Consider the following 20,675-nt stretch of genomic DNA (forward strand, 5'->3'; position numbering starts at 1 on the left):
GTGGACGCTGGGACAGTGAGTAAATTTAAGGAGGAGTTAGACAGATTTTTAGTTGGTAATGGGGTTGAAGGGTTATGGGGAGAAGGCAGGAAAATGGGGATGAGGAGCATATCAGCCATGACCGAATGGCGGAGCAGACTCGATGGGCCGAATGGCCTAATTCTGCTCCTATATCTTATCAACTTATGAAAGGCAGGTGGAAAAAGCACAAGGCCACAGGGGGATAACAATAGGCATTCCGAATATCTTGGGAGCGAAGACTCGAGACGGGAGACGACCCAGACCATGAAGGAAGGAAGCAAGCAAGGAAGAAACAGCCAGCAAGAATCACCTTTGCGAAGAGGAAGCAGAGGGACTCTCAGACCGGACCTACAGCCCACCAAGCCATCTTTACGGGTAGCATAGCTGAATCCTGGGTGTTCCTTGTACACATAGTGGGTAATTTATGGGTAACTATATTTAATAAAATTTATATCTGTGCCCATACTTTATTCTTCTCATAGATAAAGGCACGTGGGTAAAACTTTGATTAAGAAGCTGGTCACAGTATCTGAATTGAGACCGTTACAACTAATCTGATTCACTTTGTCACAATGGCTCAATGTGAGTTCATTAAGAAATGGGAAGCAAACATGAAAGAGAGTTAAACATCAAACATCTAAAACACTTGGGCTTAACTTTATAACTAAATCATTTATCTTGTCTGAGATATTAGACCTCAGGAAACTATAATGTACTCCTTAGAAGAGGAATGTTTCTCCCTCTCTGACCTCCCCCTTCCTGACTGGAGGTCTCAAGGCAGAGTGAATGAGGGCAAATGGCAAATGACTGCCGTCAGTTCTCAGGACCGCGTGTCCTGCCACGCTAGTGCCAAGTCGGGGAGGGCACCCAAGCTGCATGCCCATTGCTCAGCCTATCCAATTTGCCTAACCTCCCGATCACAGCTGCTGCTGTCTAATCAGTTTCTCCCTCCCTGCCAGGCAACACTGCTTCTCACAATGGCTGCCAACTGCAGCCAGGATTGATTCTCCTCAGAGCTGGCCAGACTCTGATGCTCCAATGGTTCTCTCTCGAAATGGGACACCGCTGCTAAGTTCACCGTTAGGTGGCTGTTTAACAGGCTTGATGACCTTTCTGCCACCTTCTAGTGCAATGGCCTCCCACCAGCCCAGCTGCCTCGAGGAATGTCTGCCAGTGACATAGCCACGCTGGACTTCCCTCGGAATATAACTCCCGCCATTGCTCCAGCCATCCAGCCTGACACCAATGCGCTGACAAACTCCCAGCCATTCCGAGAAATCTTCTGTCCGATTCTCGGTGAAGGTAGAATTCCAAATAAATGTTCAGCTTTTGTGAAGATTGATATGTTTCATCATTTATTTTGGATGACATGCTATCTACCATAACGATAGCCCAATAATACGAAACCATTAATCTGAGGGGACAGAGCCTGGATACTGAATGCAATGACAGTTCTCTTCTAAGGAATACATTATAGTTTCCTGAGGTCTAATATCTCAGACAAGATAAATGATTTAGTTATAAAGTTAAGCCCCAGTGTTTTAGATGTTTGATGTTTAACTCTGTTTCATGTTTGCTTCCCATATCTTAATGAACTCACAGTGAGCCATTGGGACAAAGTGAATCATATTTCCACTCTGATGTAGTTGTTTTTTGCAGCTTTAAAAAACTTGTTCATGGGATGTGGCTGTCACTGGCTGGGCCAGCATTCAGCTCATCATGTCTGCAGCAGTTTTCCAAACAAGCATCATGTCATTCCCATCCCTTTTTGCCCCTCAACTGACTGACTTGCTGGGCCATTTCAGAGGGCACTTAAGAGTGAATCACCTTTCTGTGGGTCTGGAGTTAGATGTAGGCCAGACAAGGTAAAGATGGCAGATTTCCTTTCCTAAAGGACATTAATGAACCAGATGGGTTTTTATGACAACTGACAATAGTTTCATGGTCATCATTAAATTATTTATTTTTATTGAATTCAAATTTCACCACCAGCTACGGTGGAATTCGAACCTGGGTTGCTAGAGTATTACCCTGGGTCTCTGGATTACTAGTCCAGTGACAATACCACTACGTCACTGCCTCCCCAGTGTTACGTCTCCCTTTATGGTTGGTTTCATGAACTTTTTCCAGTTCCCTGTCTTTGTATTGCTCATTTGTCTGGGATCCTCTGACATGGTTTTTTTTGTAATCCCTTTTTTCTCCAGCAGGAGTTGTATTTCCACATTATTCCGATGCATTCAGCTCCAATGGCGAAAGGTAATTCACAAAGATTTGGGAAAGCTGACTGGTGAGCTTGGCAGGAGGGAAGTTTCACATTCCACCCATATTCACAATATGACTTCAGGTTTATCGTCCCTGCTAAATGTCATACAAGTCACGTTGAATATCACAGCCACCCTAATTCTCCATCACACTATGGGGCTGACTTTCTCCATCGGAATGGATGGTGGATCCAAAAGAGAAAATGCTGGAAAATCTCAGCAGGTCTGGCAGCATCTGTAAGGAGTGAAAAGAGCTGACATTTCGAGTCCAGTTGACCCTTTGTCAAAGCTGGATAGTGGATCTTTCTGTTTAACTGACGTAGATATTCTAAGACCACCCACATTTCTTCACCCCCCCCCTCCTCCCCCCACCTAGGAACATTCTTTCTGGATCTAGTCCTGTTAGAACTTCATAGGTTTCTATGAGCTCTCCCCTCATTCTTCTGAACTCCAGCGAATACAATCCTAACAGAGTCAATCTCTCCTCATATGTCAATCCTGCCATCCCAGGAATCAGCCTGGTAAACCTTGGCCGTACTCCCTCTATAGCAAGGACATCGTTCCTCAGATAAGGACACCAAACTGCACATAATACTCCAGGTGTGGCCTCACCAATGTCCTGTACAATTGTAGTAAGAGTTTTAACAACACCAGGTTAAAGTTCAACAGGTTTATTTGGTAGCAAATACCATTAGCTTTCGGAGCGCTGCTCCTTCGTCAGATGGAGTGGAAATGTGCTCTCAAACAGGGCACAGAGACAGGACACAGTGTCTCTGTGCCCTGTTTGAGAGCACATTTCCACTCCATCTGACGAAGGAGCAGGGCTCCGAAAGCTAATGGTATTTGCTACCAAATAAACCTGTTGGACTTTAATCTGGTGTTGTTAAAACTCTTACTGTGTTTACCCCAGTCCAACGCCGGCATCTCCACATCACAATTGCAGTAAAACATCCCTGTCCCTATACTCAAATCCTCTCGCTATGAAGGCCGAGCTTTCAATAGAATGTGGAACCCACCAGGGATTATTTTGGAGAAAGTTGAAAAAAAATGTTAAGCTCCTAAAACATGGCTGCTTGTAGGTCTGGCTTTACTCTCATTCTATGCTTTTAAAACTTATTCTAACTCTTTTAAACTCTGTAACAGAGCTATGACTGTAACACTACATTCTGCACTCTCTCCTTTCCTTCTCTATGTATGGTATGTTTTGTCTGTATAGCGCACAAGAAACAATACTTTTCACTGTATGTTAATACATGTGACAATAATAAATCAAATCAAATCTAATTAAAGGGATCTCAAACAATTAGATTACCAATTATTCCTTTCTCATTACCCAATATCCAGTCTAGAATGGCTTGTGCTCTAGTTGGTTCCTCAATGTGTAGTCCAGAAAACCATCCCGTATACACTCCAGCAATTCCTCCTCTATGGTACAAGCTACCTTCTTCAAAGTTCACTTGTCTGCAGTTGGAGAGCTCCATATCCTTATCCAAGGTCAATGCTGTTCCAGAACATTCCCCTGCATGTTTGTATTGTCCTGTGTTCAACAATCCAGCAGCTTCTAAAGAGCATCATCTCAAGCTGGTGTCCCGATTATCTTTTCATTCCACCTCAGAGCAGCTGCATCATTTCCCCTGGCCCATTGGTTGCTGTGTTCCATTTACTGAATTCAATAATGGTCGGAAGCTGACATGACTCCACCAGTATTTATACCCGGCAAGGTAAATGGAGAATCTTGACTGTCCAGAGTTAAATAAAGAGTTAGAGGTATCCCTCACTAGAAAGGAAGATTAGGTGTTACATATCAGCATATACAAATGACAGACAGATGGGATCATCAGCCTGTTCCACCCTCATGGCCTGCAACGTCCCCCCACCCCCTTAGTGATGTAATATCTAATAGCAGGCGAGAGAACAGAGAAACCACTGTTACAATAAAGGTAAAAATACTCTGGAAGATTCCTCACCCGTGCCCTCCATTCACCCCCCGCCCCCCCCGCCCCCCGCAACCCACGCCACCCCCCCCCCCCCCCGCAACCCACGCCACCCCCCCCCCCCCCCCCCCGCAACCCACGCCACCCCACTCCCCCAGCAATCAGAGCCAGTCCAGGATTATAAACAAACCAAGTTTTGCCTCTGAAACCATTTATCTGATGTGATCTCTGGCCCTGGTAATGAACCAATCCAGCTTCCTCTTGAACGCAGACACGTATGATGTGGAGATATCGGCGTTGGACTAGGGTGGGCACAGTAAGAAGTCTCACAACACCAGGTTAAAGTCCAACAGGTTTATTTGGAATCACGAGCTCTCAGAGCGCTGCACCTTCCTGAGGTGACTCCCTCTTGAAGGATCAGCACTCCGAAAGCTCGTGATTCCAAATAACCTGTTGGATTTTAACCTGGTGTTGTGAGACTTCTTGCTGTGCAGGCACGTATGATAGTAACAATACTAAGGTGAATTTTGCACTGCTTTTCATGATGATGTAGGGGTGGAAACTCAAACATTACAAGAACAGTGCTTTAGCTCTCAAGCCTGTTTTGCTGCCATTCATTGAGATCATGGTTGATTTGCGACCTAACTCCATATATCCAAGAGCAAGATTTACCATGATCATTGTGCCTGCTGCCAACATAGAGTAGCCACCAATACACCTCTGTGCATACGCACTGGTCCACACATACACAGAAAACCATTTCCTGATGCTCCATATGATTTTGATTTATTCCAACAGGGTCCAAACACAGAGGTTGAAGGAGCTCGGGATTCTTTCCTGCTTGCCTATAACACTTTAAACTTGTCTTTAATTGCTTACAGACAATTCAAAGAGGCTGGAATCCATGCCAGTCTTGTACATTGTTCCCAATATTGATGTTTATCCAGCCCCGTAGTTCACACACACTCATGGAAGGCTCATTTTGATAATGTTTCGCTGAAGCACCGTGCCACCCATGCTCCCCCCCCACCCACCACCCACCACCCCCAGCCGCCCCCGGCTCTGGCTGAAAGTGAACTGGATTATTTTTGAAAATAAATAGTTTCATTTTCAGTGAGAGCAATGACACCTTTTTATTCATTCATGGGTGTCACTATGCCACTAGTTGTGCCATCCCGAACTGCCCTTGAACTGAGTGGCTTGCTAAGCCATTTCAGAGGGCACATAAGAGTCAACCACATTGCTGTGGAGTCACATGTAGGCCAGATCGGGTAAAGGGCACTAGGGAGCCAGATGGATTTTCCCGATTTTTATTGAATTCACATTTCACCATCTGCCATGACGGGATTTGAACACAGGTCCCCGGAGCATTAACCTGGGTCTCCAAAGAACAAAGAACAGTACAGCACAGGAAACAGGCCCTTCGGCCCTCCAAGCCTGTGCCGCTCCCTGGTCCAACTAGACCAATCGTTTGTATCCCTCCATTCCCAGGCTGCTCATGTGACTATCCAGGTAAGTCTTAAACGATGTCAGCGTGCCTGCCTCCACCACCCTACTTGGCAGCGCATTCCAGGCCCCCACCACCCTCTGTGTAAAAAACGTCCCTCTGATGTCTGAGTTATACTTCGCCCCTCTCAGCTTGAGCCAGTGACCCCTCGTGAACGTCACTTCTGATCTGGGAAAAAGCTTTCCACCGTTCACCCTATCTATCCCCTTCATAATCTTGTACACCTCTATTAGATCTCCCCTCATTCTCCGTCTTTCCAGGGAGAACAACCCCAGTTTACCCAATCTCTCCTCATAGCTTAGACCCTCCATACCAAGCAACATCCTGGTAAACCTTCTCTGCACTCTCTCTAACGCCTCCACGTCCTTCTGGTAGTGCGGCGACCAGAACTGGACACAGTACTCCAAATGTGGCCTAACCAGCATTCTATACAGCTGCATCATCAGACTCCAGCTTTTATACTCTATACCCCGTCCTATAAAGGCACGCATACCATATGCCTTCTTCACCACCTTCTCCACCTGTGTTGCCACCTTCAAGGATTTGTGGACTTGCTGGTCCCTCTGTGTTTCTATACTCCTGATGACTCTGCCATTTATTGTATAACTCCTTCCTACATTATTTCTTCCAAAATGCATCACTTCGCATTTATCCGGATTAAACTCCATCTGCCACCTCTCCGTCCAATTTTCCAGCCTATCTATATCCTGCTGTATTGCCCGACAATGCTCTTCACTATCCGCAAGTCCAGCCATCTTCGTGTCAGTACAGCACAGGAAAGTGACAATCCCACTGAACGTGGGTCTTCTTGTTGAAGAAGGAAGTTCAATCTGTGATCAAATCTGAAGCCTTATCTCTAATGATCAAATTAAGTTCCTGGCAGCTGCAAGTAAACGTTCATCTTTTATTGTTAAATGTCTATTTGCATTTTTAAAAAGTTGTCTCATCGACACTCATTCTCAACCAATGATATGACAAAGTATTGGTTTAAACCTATTGGGTCAATGTCACAATGACGTCAGGCACACATTCGACAGCAAACATATCCACCATCACCCAGCTTCAAGAAATAACAAAGACCTGAATTTATAAAGCATCTCTGTCTTTCGCACACACATCACCAAGCAGTGTGAACTGTTTCGAACGCTCTGTCATGTGTCAAGATCTGCTGCTATTTTGTACAATTGGATCTTAGCAAGAGTGAGGGATTGGCAATAAATGTTGATGAAACAGGGCTGGCCGGGGTACTGAGAGAGCTAACTGCTCTCCTTTGAATGCTGTCAAGAAATTATTAATGCCCGGTGCAGCCACTGAAAAAGCAGGAGCTTAGGATTAACGTCACATTGAAAGGTTGGCACGTGCTCCAATAAATCACGATCTCGGTGAAGAGCCATCTTAGTCTGCGCATGAAATACGGGAGTGGGGCTGAAACCCACAAGCCTCTGACTCAAGAGGTGAGAGTGCGCCCCACTGGGCCAAGCTGTCTCTGCATTTCTCCAGATTCCACGTGTCAGCTGGTGTGAATCAGCAATGAGCTCAGTCCCAGTGAACATGTGAAAAGTAGAGCGTTCATTAAACATGTAACTGAATCACCGTGTCTGACAGCAGTCTAATTTGCCAAGAAATTACTGTGCTGAGTCATCCAGATGGAGAGTTTTATGATCCTCACACTTGGATGAGTAATGTAAGGCTTTGAAATTTCAGAACAAAGCACCACCCACATAATCGACTTATTATTAATGTTAGCAACGCATCGTTCAGTGAGAGCACGCAACCCGCCTTCCAGAATGAGAGTCAGGAGAGGGGGCAAAAGGGGGCACCAGAAAGTGCCAAAACATACTGATACTGATAGCACCAGGTTTACATTCAAACACAATGAGAGGGGAAGGACTTGGGGAATTTTAAACTTCCCTGCCTGGGTGATAGTCTGGCAGAGCGATTTTAATGACTGTCTTACAGGTCATGGTCTCAATGTTACCCAGAGTTATTTAGTTCAATTCCACAACTTGCCCCAAAGACGCCTTCACCCACAGTCTCTGCGTTTGGCGTGTGAGTGGGGCGTTTCAGCCCTTGTTACATCACGATTTCTGCATTATCAGAGTTCACCCACCTTCAAGTAGAAGTCAGGGTTCAGAACCACACTGGGATTTTTCACCCATTACTGAATTGTATTCACTCCTGGAATACCGGGGTGGGGGGTGGGTGGGGGGATTCTCTCACCTCGCCACACCTGACGCTGATTGCACCTATCCTGGAGAATATTGTGTGAGCCTAAAATCAGTTTCATACTAGTTTGCAATTCCCCTGGCAGCTTTCTATTGGCGCAAACAGGATCGTGCCCAGAAAGGGCGCAAGACCGGTTAGCATATTTAAAGTAGCTAATCATAGCTAAAGTAGTTAAGTCAGAGAATCATAGAATCCCTACGTTGTAAAAGGAGACCATTCGGCCCATCGAGACTGCGCCGACTCTCCGACAGAGTATCCCACCCATTATTCTCGCCGTTATGAAACGAGCGCGATCGTATGAAAAAATTGCTGAACGAGCAAGCGAACAGGAGAGTTTCAGACCTGTTTTTTGGGTGAGTTTGAAATGCAATCTTATGGCATTTAGTGCAAAAAAGTGCCAGGATGCGATTCTCACCAGTAAGTGGGGGGGGGGGGGGGGGGGGGAGTGAAGTCACTGATGCCATTGTGCATTGGCGACGGAGGGAGTGAATGTTTAAGGTGGCGGACAGGGCGCCAATCAAGTGGGCTGCTTTTTCTTCGATGGTGTCGAGCTTCTTGAGTGTTGTTGGAGCTGCCCCCATCCAGGCGAGTGGAGAGCATTCTATCACACTCCTGACTTGCGCCTTGTAGATGGTGGACAGGCTTTGGGGAGTCAGGAGGTGAGTTACTTGCTGCAGTGTTCCCAACCTCTGACCTGCTCTTGAAGCCATAGTATTTCTATGGATGTTCACCTCAGTTTCTGGTCAATGGTAACTCCCAGGGTGTTAATGGTGGGGGATTCAGTGGTGGTACTGCCACGGAATGCTACAGGGAAAGTATTACATTCTCTCTTGTTGGAAATGCTAATGTTTGGTATTTGCGTGGCATGACTGTTATTTGCCACTTATCAGTTCAAGCCTGGATGTTGTTCAGATCTTGCTGTATTCAGGCATGGACTGCTTGACTGTCTGAGGAATTGCAAATAGGACTAACATCGTACCATCATCGGCGAACATCCCCATGATCTAATGATGGAGGGAAAGTCATTGATGAAGCAGCTGAAGTTGGTTAGGCCGAGGATACTACCCTGAGGAACTCCTGCAGTGATGTCCTGGAGCTGAGATGACTGACCTCCAACCACCACAACCATCTTCCTTTGTACCAGGTATGACTCCAAGCAGCGGAGTGACTTCCCCATTTTCAAAATTTAATTTTCAGATAATTACCGGTCCCTAATTGCCCTTGAGAAGGTGGTGGTGAGTTGCCTTCTTGAATTGCTGCAGGCTCTGAGGTATGGGTACAGCCATAGATTCCCATTGACTCCAGTTTTGTTAGGGCTCCTTGATGCCACACTGGGTCGACTGCGGCCTTGATGTCAAGGGCTCTCACTCTCACCTCACCTCTGGCATTCAGCTCTTTTGTCCATGTTTGAACAAAGGCTGTAATGAGGTCAGGAGCTGAGTCACTCTGGTAGAACCCAAGCTGAGCGTCACTGGGCAGGTTAGTGCTGAGTAAGTGCTGATTGATAGCACTGTCAACAAAACCTTCCTGGATTTGTCCTGTTTTATAGTGACAGGACATAACTTGGGCAATTTTCCACATTGTGGGTAGAAGACAATGTTGAAGTTTTCGTGTCGTGAAACATGAAGGGAAACATTTCTGGTGGATGGGGAATCTAGATGTAGAAAATATAACCTGACAGGTCTATCAGGACTCAACATGGAAACATTCTTAATCACAAATGGATGGTCAAAGTTTGGAACCCTTTTCTGGAAATGGCAGTTGCTGCTAGGTCAAAGGGTATAGGGCAAAGGTGGGTTGTGGAGTTTGGCCACAGATTCCCCATGGTCTAATCGAAGGCTCTTCCAGTGGATTCGGTCTACAAACTAAGAACTGTGAAGAATGCTATCAGCGTGGGGAAGCCCACCCCCAGGGGAAGTGTGGGTTTAGGCACGTTGTGTGTTATGCCTGTAGCAGAAAGGGGCATATAGGAAGCAAGTACAAGGCTAAACAGGACCTGCCCGGTGTCAGGGAAAAAGAAATTCCAGCTTCAGTGCACAGGCTACAGAGTAAGTCTGAAGAAGGATCCGATGTGTACACAGTGTCACAGCGTTACAGTGATTAGCACTGCTGCCTCACAGCACCAGGGACCCGGGTTCGATTCTGGCCTCGGGTGATTGTGCGGAATTTGCACGTCCTCCTGGTGTCTTCATGGGTTTCCTCCAGGTGCTTCGGTTTCCTCCCACAGTCTGAAAGATGTGCGGGTTAGGTGGATTGGTCATGATAAATTGCCCCTTAGTGTCAGGGGGATTAGTAGGGTAAATAACTGGGGTTCATGGGTGGGATTGTTGTTGGTGCCAGCTTGATGGGCTAAATGGCCTCCTTTTGCATTGTAGGGATTCTATGAGTCTCTGCAAGTGCATTGAAGGAGTATGATTCACTTGGCTCGCTGGTGATGAAGGAGTGAAGGCCGGTTGCGATGCTGCACAATTCTGCTGCTGTTATGATCCTGTAAGGGGAAAATGTAAGGAAAGCACACTTTAAAATGGTTGCCTGGCACATAAAGAGTTAACTGGGAAAGGAGCCATAAAGCAGACACCGGCTTCCACTTATACAAAGATCACTTCAAATCAAACCCAACAGACAAGCCATTTCTAAATCACAGACAGTGACTTAAAGTAAACAAACACCTCAGGAAGCCAAGCCAAGGATCGAGACATCTTTTAGATAAGGAAAACCCGAGACAAAGGGAATAGATTAGTCATAGGAAGAGCGGGAAAATATGAATGCGGAGAAACCGATTAACACCTGAATGAGCTGAAACCAACCATTGATAGCCACAGACATAGGAAATGTACCCGTTCATAAGAACAATACTATGTTAAATGTCTATATCTGTTTGTATCTGCCTAAACGATGTGATAATGTTCAAATCACCAGTCCATCTATTGTGTAAAGAGTATAAAGATGGACTGTCCCCGTCATTTTACTGAGAGAAGGTTTGCTACAGACTTGTGCCTTGTCTCCACGGAGCTCCGTTAAATAAATTGTGTTTTGAATCTCGAGATCTGACTACTAGTGGATTTTTCCCACAACAATCCTTAATTCCCAACTTTGGAACTATTAAACCTGCCCTTACTCCATCTCACTGACAGGGTCGCCAACTGGGATTAAATGTATTCCTGGAGGTTTCATCACATGACCTTCACGCTCCAGCCATTAGTCGCCAACACATCCATCCCTGTGACGTACTGCTTTCCTACACCAATTAGAAAGCAAAGAAACTCATCACCCAACCGGATAACTGTCAGCCAAGCAGCCTTTCCCCATTTTCAATGTTTTTTATATCTGGTAAAGAGAAATGTTGAAAGTAAATTAAAGAATCTGGTGAAATGGAGGGACGACAAGAATCTCTCCCCCTTTATCAATTCCTGGAGGCTCCAGGCCAATCCTGGAGGGTTGGTAACCAGTGGACTGCACTATATGCTGATGTCATTCTATATTCCCCGAAATCTAACTTTCAAATCCCGCAGAGAGGCTCCAAATCAAACTTTCTTTCCTGGAACAGACTTGAGTGGGCAAGTTTGCTAAAGTGTGATTGGGAGCAGGAATGAGGCAGTGGAGACAGGCTGAGAATTGGAGCTTATTAAGGATGCTGAATCGCTTCCCGAGTAACCCGTGGGACAGGGAGCCTCTGCAATGGGATTGCAGCTGGATTCCCGGCTAGAAAACGGGCTGGTGTTTGCGGGAAGTGATTGTCCTGATTCACTCGCCGGGATGGGACGTTGGTTGCTTTCTTGGGCTCTCTGCTTCCTGGCCGCCTCCTCACTCGCAGGCCAGCCGCTCCTCCTGGGGAGTGATGATGTTTGTGTCCCAGAGGCAGGCTGGAGATTTGAGTGCGGTCACTCCGGGATCAGCAGCGCTGAGTGTATCCGCCAGGGTTGCTGCTTTGAGCCCCGGAGCTCCAGCCCCCATCGCTGTTTCTACAGTCTGAGAAAGAGCCCAGGTAACAACAAGCCTCCCCCCGCCCCCAGTCTAGTGGAGACAAAGAGAGGAGAGAATCTAACTGGGGAATGGGGCATTTGTTGCTGTCTCAGTGTGAAGTGTAGGAATAGAGGGAATCCTCAGCTTGAGTGAAGGAGCTGAGTAGTTTGGATGGTTTTAGACCGAGTTCTGAAGGTGGGAGGCTCTGTGACTGGAGTTGGAGAGAATCTCCGGCATGAGATCAGCAAATGTGCTTCACTTTGGTAATATTTACACCAGTTCCACAATGAGTGACCCTATACTGATAGTGCTTGCCATGAGAAATCCCAATGGGCCAGTTTAGCCAAGCCAGTGATTGGCCATCTAATTTTGGGGGTGTTGGTCAAGTTTGTGCAATGATGTGACTTGGAGCATTCTGTAGACCCCCAAATAGTGGGAGCAGCAGAGGAACAACATCTGCAGGGAAATCATGGGTGTTGGAGGGTGGATATTGTGTTAAGGAGAACTTGATATGTTGGCCCTGCTGGGGAGGTGTGTAATACATTTTGGGTGATTTGTTTGTGAAAATGGTCTTATGAAACAAGTGGCATAGACTGTAGAATAGCTGTCAACAACAAAGCAGTTGAATCTCCTTCCAGTGTGAAGTATGAAGTGCAGTGGGTCTTATTGGGGACAGATGCAGGGTAAGGCTTGAGCACTTGCACTATTAATGAGGTAGAATCCAATACACTGGATGGTGTGACAATTGAGGCTGGCTGTGCTTGGGGTGGATGGGTCACCTGCTCTGCATGGTGTGCAGCTGTTTGTTGGGGGAGGAGCTGGTGGAAGGGTTTACCATAATTGTTCCTCCCAGATATGAGTGAGGTGTTGGGAGGATTGGAGTAGATCAAATGTGACGCCCTCAGTGTAACAGTACCGGTAGTACCTGTCACTTGTAGGTAAGGATTGAGATTAGGTCAAAAAACAGGTGGCATAGTGGCTAGCACTGCTGCCTTTCAGTGCCAGAGATCCAGGTTTGATTCCTGGCTTGCGTCACTGTCTGAGTGGTGTTTGCATGTTCTCCCTGTGTCTGTTTCCTCCCACAGTCCAAAGATGTGCAGGTTAGGTTGACTGGCCATGCTAGTGTCAGGTGGGTAAAGGGGTAGGCTTGTGGGGATGGGGCCTGGGTGGGATTGTGGTCGGTGCAGACTTGATGGGCTGAATAGCCTCCTTCAGCACTGTTGGATTATATGGGTACTAACAGGTCCTTTGAGAATCAAGGAGTGACAATGACTTTGTGTTAGGCATTTTGAAGTAACAAAAGGTTGATTAAGGGAAAGTAGTGGATGCTGTCTATTGAGGCTTCAATAAAGCGTTAGATGCAAGTGGCATGAAGGCTGGATAATGAGGAATAGGAGTCCTGTAAGAACAGAAGGTCAGCAGAATGGGCAGACAAGGCTGATGGCATTTGATGGTGAGGTGATGTATTTTGGTGATGGGGATCAAGACAATTCTCAAGTCTGCAGGGGCTGGGAGGGACTGCATGTGCATCAGTTTGAATATCAGTGCATATTGAGTAACTGGCAAAGCATATGGGATACTGGGCTTGTTCCAATAACTTGACTGTTTCTTGCTCAGGCTGCCAATCAACAATTGTTTGTGGCTCTTTGAGACTTTGTCAATGATCTGAGGCCCCTAACCACTAATGGGTGCAGTGGCGATAAATTCTCTCTTTGCAGCGTGCACAGCTGATGGTCAGTTCATCATCGTGATCTCCAAGAACCTGACCCGTCCTGCCCTCAACCTGTCATCTCTGTATGTGAAAGATGGACAAGAGGCTGAGTGCAAGCCTAAACTCACCACTGGCCAACTTGTGACCTTCCGCTTTCCAGTCACCTCTTGTGGCTCCAGCAAGCGGGTGAGTATTGAAGGGTCAAGGCATTCTCCCAGTAAGTGAGCCAGCTTCTTATTAACCAGCCTCCTCATTGCAGGAGGAAGATGGAACCTTGGTCTATGAAACAGATGTCTTGGGCAAGAGGATGATTCAGACTGGGAAGCTGGGCTCAATAACTCGGGACAGCATCTTTGGGTAGGAGGATGGTGGGAGTTGTTGGTATTGGAGGGGATGTGTTAGTGAATGAAGCTCCAACTACTTCTGTCTGTCTGCAGCCTGCACGTCCAGTGCAAGTACACAGGGAGGCGAGAGACTGGCTTACAGATCAATGTCACAGTTTACACAGTTTCTCCACCACCACTTGCTTCAGAAGATGGGATTCTGAAACTGGAACTGCGAATAGCAAAAGGTAGAGCTGCCCTGGGTAATGGTGAATGGAATTAGTGGGGATGTATCCATACAGGGAGTGACTGGTTCTTGTGTCTGCCTCTCAGATGGTGACTACAGATCGTGGTATGTGGACAGTGACTACCCCATTTGGAGAATCCTTCAGGAGGCAGTGTTTGTGGAGGTTCGTGTCCTGGGTCGCACTGACCCAACGCTTGTCCTGAGGCTGCATGACTGCTGGGCAACTCCTGTCCCAGCCCCAAACCATGAGGTGCAATGGAGTCTGCTGGTGGATGGGTAAGGAGTGTGAATGGGAAGGCTAATGGCTTTTGGACGTCAATTAAGGAGAAACATGATAAAACTGCTTCCTGTCTCTTCCCCTTGCCCCGTAAATGCACCAAGGAGAGGATCTTGGCAATTTTCAGCTTGAGGGAGGTCACATGGGCTGCACTTGGCCAAATGGATCTGCTCCCTTCAGGAACCTGTGACCTCTTGCTGATTTGTCCAGTCAGCAGCCATTGTACCAGCCAATAATGTATTCCAGAAACTCCAATCTTTGTCAAGATGAAAGAAATGTGCTCTCTATTTCTACTTCCACATGTTCTTTGCAATGACATCTGCAGCCTCTTGTGGCCACCCCATGGCTACATTCTTCAGGTGCAGGTCAATGAGTGGCAAGTTCTTTAAACTGGCAATCACTCTGGGTTTTTACCCCAGTGATTCTAGTGCTCTACAGTCAAACCATTGAGTGGCAAGTTCCCTTTAATTTGATAGTTTCATAGTATTCGATACATTTTAGCTTGAGATTCTGTCTCAATGGTTTGACCTCCAGTAATATTCCACATGGAATTCTCCCTAAGTTGAACCAAGTGGGTGACCCAACTTGGAACAATGGAGTAAACTAATTGGAAAAAGTTCAGAATTGAATATTCATCATTGCCCCAAACTAACATTTTGTCCAATTCATTAAATTCCCCTCCCTGCTCTGACTCCATTTGCTGACTGTTGCAGGTGTCCCTATGAGGGTGATGACTATCAGACTCTCCTCCACCCAGTCATGTTTTCTGGCCTGAAGTTTCCAGCCCATCACAAGTGGTTTGAGCTGAAAACGTTTGTTTTCTTGGACAGAAAGTCGGAGCAGCCTCTCTCTGGACAGGTAAGCAAGAAAAATCCAAGCCAAGACTCCCTTTCTGCCTGGCTCCTTAACAGCCTGGTTCATCCAGGAACATGAAGATCACCCTAAAGTGACTCCTTTCCATTCTAGGTTTACCTGCACTGCAGTGCTGTGGTCTGCTCACCCTCTGCTCAGGATGACTGTGCACCCAAATGTGGCCCAAGTGAGTTCTTGTTTAATCTCTCCTGAATCAGGATGATGCTTCATTAACACAAGCAGAGATGTTTGAATGGAATATCTGGTTAGTGTGCTGTGACTGGGGATTCCTCTATCCCTCGGCATCAACAGCTCCTCTATCAATGGGAGGAGCCTTTCTATAAGTGGGTGTTCCAACTGTCAGCCTGTCTGCACCCCTCTGAATGCCCATCATTGCAAACATGTGTTGTGGGAAAAATCCACTAGTAGTCAGACTTCGAGATTCAGAAAATACGCTTTATTAAATGGAGCTCTGTGGAGACGAGGCACATGTCTGTAGCAAACCTTCTCTCAATAGTATGTTGGGAGCGGTTCATTTTTATACCCTTTACACAATGGGCATACCAGTGATTTGAACATTATCACATTGTTTAAGTGAGTACAAGTATTTAACATTTTATGAATGGGTACATTTCCCCATGTTTACAAAAGTACAAACCGCTATAGACATTTAACATTTTATGAATGGGTACATCTTATGTCTGTATCTATCAATGGCTAGTTTTGTCTCATTCAGGTGCTAATCGGTTCCCTTGCATTCATATTTCCCACGTTCCTTTAACGTTAATCTAAGCTCTTTGTTGTGGGGTTTCCTTATCTTAAAAGATGTTTGACCCTTGGCTTTGGCTTCCTGAGGTGTTTGTTTGCTATGAGTCACTGTCTGTAATTCGGAAGTGGCTTGTCTGTTAGGTTTTGACTTGACGTGATTTCTGAACAGTGGGAGCCTGTCTGCTTTTCTGGCTGCTTTCCCAGTTAACCCTGTATGTGCCAGGCAGCCATTTTAGAGTGTGCTTTCATGTATTGCCAGTTTAAAGTGTGCCCCCCTTGTATTTTCCCCTTTACACATGGGCCTGCTCTGCCTGAAACAAGGGTGCCACCAGGCCTAGTTGACAATCTAGCAATGGATTGGAGTGAGTTGTATCCAACATGTGGAAAGGGTTCTAAATGTTCTTTGGGGAGCTGTCGTGTCATCAATATGTAAATTGTCAAGAGAGAAGCTGAAATATCAAACATTAAAGAGACCTTGATGTTCCACATTAGTTATTGCTCAGATATTACACCCTGAAACTTGGTATCTAATAGCAATATAGTGAATGTGTTTGCCAGATGACTGATTTCACTAATGTTTGTGCAGTGTGGCAGAGCAAGACACCATTTCTTCACTTGCACTATAAAGTTTGATCAGATTGAGGGTTAGTCTTGGCATTTATTGGCAAACTGTAAATTACAATCCAGAATGGGTAGGGAGTGTAGACAATCTGTTCACCTCACTTGAGGATCTTGGAAAATTAGTTTGAATTGGGTCTGAACTGTTGGATAACCTCTCTTCCCAATAGAGAGACGCAGGAGTACCCGTGACCATGAGGGAACATTAGTGAGTGCTCCTGGCCCCATCATCCTGGAAGATGAGGGTCTTCAGTCCAAGGAACAGCATGAAGCAAGTGGTAAGTAGAGACTTTTCAATAGTCCACCTGTGAGCTCTCTTGAATATAATGTCTTCTAATCTTCCATTAGGTGCTGCTGAATCTCCTCCTTGGGTTCTGCAAGGAGTAGCCATTGGCTTCATGATGGTGTCTCTGTGCCTGCTGGTGGTGATGGCTACAGTGTACATGAAGAGACCAAAAGCTGCTGCTTCTCAATGTGGTGAAATTGAACAGTGTAGACCCTGAACAAAAATAAACCTGAGATGAACGTGCCCTGGGTGTTTTTCTGTGAACCATGAAATAGCAAAGGTCAGCAAGGAGTCACATTGAATTCGCTGAAATCCTGCTGCTAACGAGGGACATGGTGTCAGTGATTCTAACATGCACCTTCTTGTTTTCAGCTGGGTATGGACATTTATTTGTGCTTTGAAAATTTGACATACACAGAAGTACTTCCATTTTAGGTTTTCTTGCACCGTATTTGCAGATTAAGCCATTAGACCCAAGGAAAGAACATGTGACTTTTATCCTGAAATGTGGCACAGAATAAAACCTTAAATTGAGCCATACGGCAGCAATGGTGCTTTGTATTTGTCCCAACAGAGGCTAAACACCACCTTGCTGCACAAAAGGCAATTCACCTGCCTACACAACTATTTGAAAGGACTATCCAGTTTGTACCACTTCTCCTGCCCCATAAACCTGGGTTGGGTCAGTGGACAAGAACATGTCTGAGTACCAGAGCAATGTTTACACTCTGAAAACCCCCAGATCTTCACTAAAAAGATGAGCTACAAACATAATTGTACAGAGTTCCAAGAACATGCATATTAGCAATGTCCCTATTTAACATCCTGCCATGATGACATCTTGAGGTTTGTGATCAAATCAAATGTTTTCTGATACTTGCTAATTGGTTATAAAGCAGCTGTCTACAAGTTTTAATTAATGATTTCACACCGCTGCCGCTCTCCCTTCTCCCACTGTTATCTGACAATGAGGGCAGGGGGAAAGACAGACATGCAATGTTTTAACATTCTTGACTCAGCGAGGATCACAAGTAGCCCTAAATCCAAACTGGTGCATTTTTGGGTGGTGGTCTGGCAGAATTTTCCAACGGACAGGTTCTGTTACAAGCATCAGTACCAAATGCTCCAGATCCTATTAATTCTGGATGTAAGTGGTCTATCTCGAATGGAAAATGTCATTGTTGCAAGATCTTTCCTAAAATCACCCAGTGATTTTTTTTTTAACTGTTCAAGATCTGCATGATTGTATTTAAGACACTGTATTGGTTGGTCGTGTCTCTGAATATGCCTTTCTGCAATTAGTTACAGCCAAAGGGGCAGTGGATGTCCTTGCTATAGAGGGAGTACAGTGAAGGTTTGAGGCTGATTCCTGAGATGGCAGGTCTGTCATTAGGTGAGACTGGATTCAATTAAGATTATATTCATTGGAGTTTGGAAGAAAGGATCTCAAACTTCTGATAAGGTAGATTCAGAAAGAATGCCCCTGATGGGGAGTCCAGAACTAGGGATCATAGTGTGAGGATAAGGGGAGAAGCTTATGACTGAGGTGAGTAGAAATGTCTTCCAGAGTGGTGAGTTTGTGGAATTCACCATCAGTAGTTGAGGCCAAAACATTATCTAATTTCTCCTTGGAATCTTACACAGCTCTTGGGGCTAAAGGGATATGGGGGGAAGGCAGGATCAGGATATTGAATTTCATTATCATATGAAGGGCTGAATGGTCTCTTTTCTCTCAGTTTGGGTGGATTGAATTCGAGTAGAATAATTGGCCTATTGCATGTTGCTCTATGGTTCATAATGATCAATTAGTGTTGCTTTAGGGACTGCACCAAGGAGCAACTGCCAGGTTTTTGTTAATTCAAACCAGGCTAGTTGTCTGGTCAAGGTAGCCATAGAAAATTACAGCTCAAACAGGCCTTTTGGCCCTTCTTGTCTGTGCCGAACCATTTTATGCCTAGTCCCACTGACCTGCACTTGGACCATATCCCTCCACGCCCCTCTCATCCATGAACCCGTCCAAGTTTTTCTTAAATGTTAAAAGTGACCCCGCATTTACCACTTTATCCGGCAGCTCACTCCACACTCCCACCACTCTGAAGAAGCCCCCCCTAATATTCCCTTTAAACTTTTCTCCTTTCACCCTTAACCCATGCCCTCTGGTTTTTTCTCCCCGAGCCTCAGCGGAAAAAGCCTGCTTGCATTCACTCTATCTATACCCATCAAAATCTTATACACCTCTATCAGATCTCCCCTCAATCTTCTACGCTCCAGGGAATAAAGTCGCAACCTATTCAATCTCTCTCTGTAACTCAGCTTCAAGTCCCGGCAACATCCTTGTGAACCATCTCTGCACTCTTTCAATCTTATTTACATCCTTCCTGTAACTAGGTGACCAAAACTGTACACAATACTCCAAATTCGGCCTCACCAATGCCTTATATAACCTTACCATAACACCAACTTTTATACTCGATACTCCGGTTTATAAAGGCCAATGTACCAAAGGCACTCTTTACGACCCTATCCACCTGTGACATCACTTTTAGGGAATTCTGTACCTGTATTCCCAGATCCCTCTGTTCAACTGCACTCTTCAGAGTCCTACCATTTACCCTGTACGTTTCATTTGTCCTTCCAAAGTGCAATATCTCACACTTGTCTGCGTTAAATTCCATTTGCCATTTTTCTAGTTGGTCCAAATCCCTCTTCCAGCTTTGAAAACCTTCCTCACTGTCCACTACACCTCCAATCTTTGTATCATCAGCAAACTTGCTGATCCAATTTACCACATTATCATCCAGATCATTGATATAGATGACAAACAACAATGGACCCCAACACCGATCCCTGCGGCACACCACTAGTCACAGGCCTCCACTCAGAAGCAATCCTCCACAACCACTCTCTGGCTTCTTCCATAGAGCCAGTGTCTTATCCAATTTACTACCTCCCCATGTATACCTAGCGACTGAACCTTCCTAACTAACCTCCCATGAGGGACCTTGTCAAAGGCCTTGCTGAAATCCAGGTAGACAACATCCACTGCCTTCCCTTCATCCACTTTCCTGGTAACCTCCTCAAAAAACTCTAATACATTGGTCAAACATGACCTACCACGCACAAAGCCATGTTGACTCTCCCTAATAAGTCCCTGTCTATCCAAATATTTGTAGATCCTATCCCTTATCACACCTTCCAATAACTTGCCCACCACCGACATCAAACTTACTGGCCGATAATTTCCCGGATTTCTTTTGGAACCTTTTTTAAACAACGGAACAACATGAGCCATCCTCCAATCATCCGGCACCTCCCCTGTGAATACTGACATTTTAAATATGTCTGCCAGGTCAACACTAGCTTCCCTCAAGGTCCGTGGGAATACCCTGTCCAGTCCTGGGGATTTATCCACTCTGATTTGCTTCAAGACAGCGAGCACCTCCTCCCCTTTAATCTGTAAAGGTTCCATGGCCTCCCTACCAGTTTGCCCTATTTCCGTAGACTCCATGCCCGTTTCCTCAGTAAATGCAGATGCAAAAAAACCATTTAGTATCTCCCCCATCTCTTTTGGTTCCATACACAGTCTACCACTCTGGTCTTCAAGAGGACCAATTTTATCCCTCACTATCCTTTTGCTCCTAACATAGAAGCTCTTTGGATTTTCCTTCACTCTGTCTGCCA

The 20,675-nt window shown here is 45.7% G+C and overlaps 1 protein-coding gene across 1 annotated transcript; it reads left to right on the plus strand.

Moving 5' to 3' along the window:
* Nucleotides 1-1,184: 1,184 nt before the first annotated feature.
* Nucleotides 1,185-17,211, plus strand: LOC144479369 (zona pellucida sperm-binding protein 4-like). Its single transcript, XM_078197989.1, has 12 exons — nt 1,185-1,323; nt 2,226-2,277; nt 9,903-9,997; nt 11,764-11,934; nt 13,631-13,809; nt 13,883-13,980; nt 14,061-14,194; nt 14,280-14,469; nt 15,184-15,328; nt 15,437-15,509; nt 16,879-16,986; nt 17,057-17,211. The coding sequence occupies exons 1-12, from the start codon at nt 1,185-1,187 to the stop codon at nt 17,209-17,211; spliced, it is 1,539 nt and encodes a 512-aa protein (XP_078054115.1).
* The last annotated feature ends 3,464 nt before the right edge of the window (nt 17,212-20,675 follow it).

This window comes from Mustelus asterias, chromosome 26 (assembly GCF_964213995.1).
Source record: "Mustelus asterias chromosome 26, sMusAst1.hap1.1, whole genome shotgun sequence".
In the NCBI taxonomy this organism is placed as follows: domain Eukaryota; kingdom Metazoa; phylum Chordata; class Chondrichthyes; order Carcharhiniformes; family Triakidae; genus Mustelus; species Mustelus asterias.

What these genes read in the sequence shown, in the direction of transcription:
- LOC144479369 (XM_078197989.1), top strand. Translation starts at nt 1,185, where the DNA reads ATGTCTGCCAGTGACATAGCCACGCTGGACTTCCCTCGGAATATAACT. An exon ending in CAGTCTGAGAAAGAGCCCAG is followed by an intron (nt 11,935 to 13,630) that starts GTAACAACAAGC and finishes CTCTCTTTGCAG; the next exon opens with CGTGCACAGCTGATGGTCAG. An exon ending in GGAACTGCGAATAGCAAAAG is followed by an intron (nt 14,195 to 14,279) that starts GTAGAGCTGCCC and finishes TCTGCCTCTCAG; the next exon opens with ATGGTGACTACAGATCGTGG.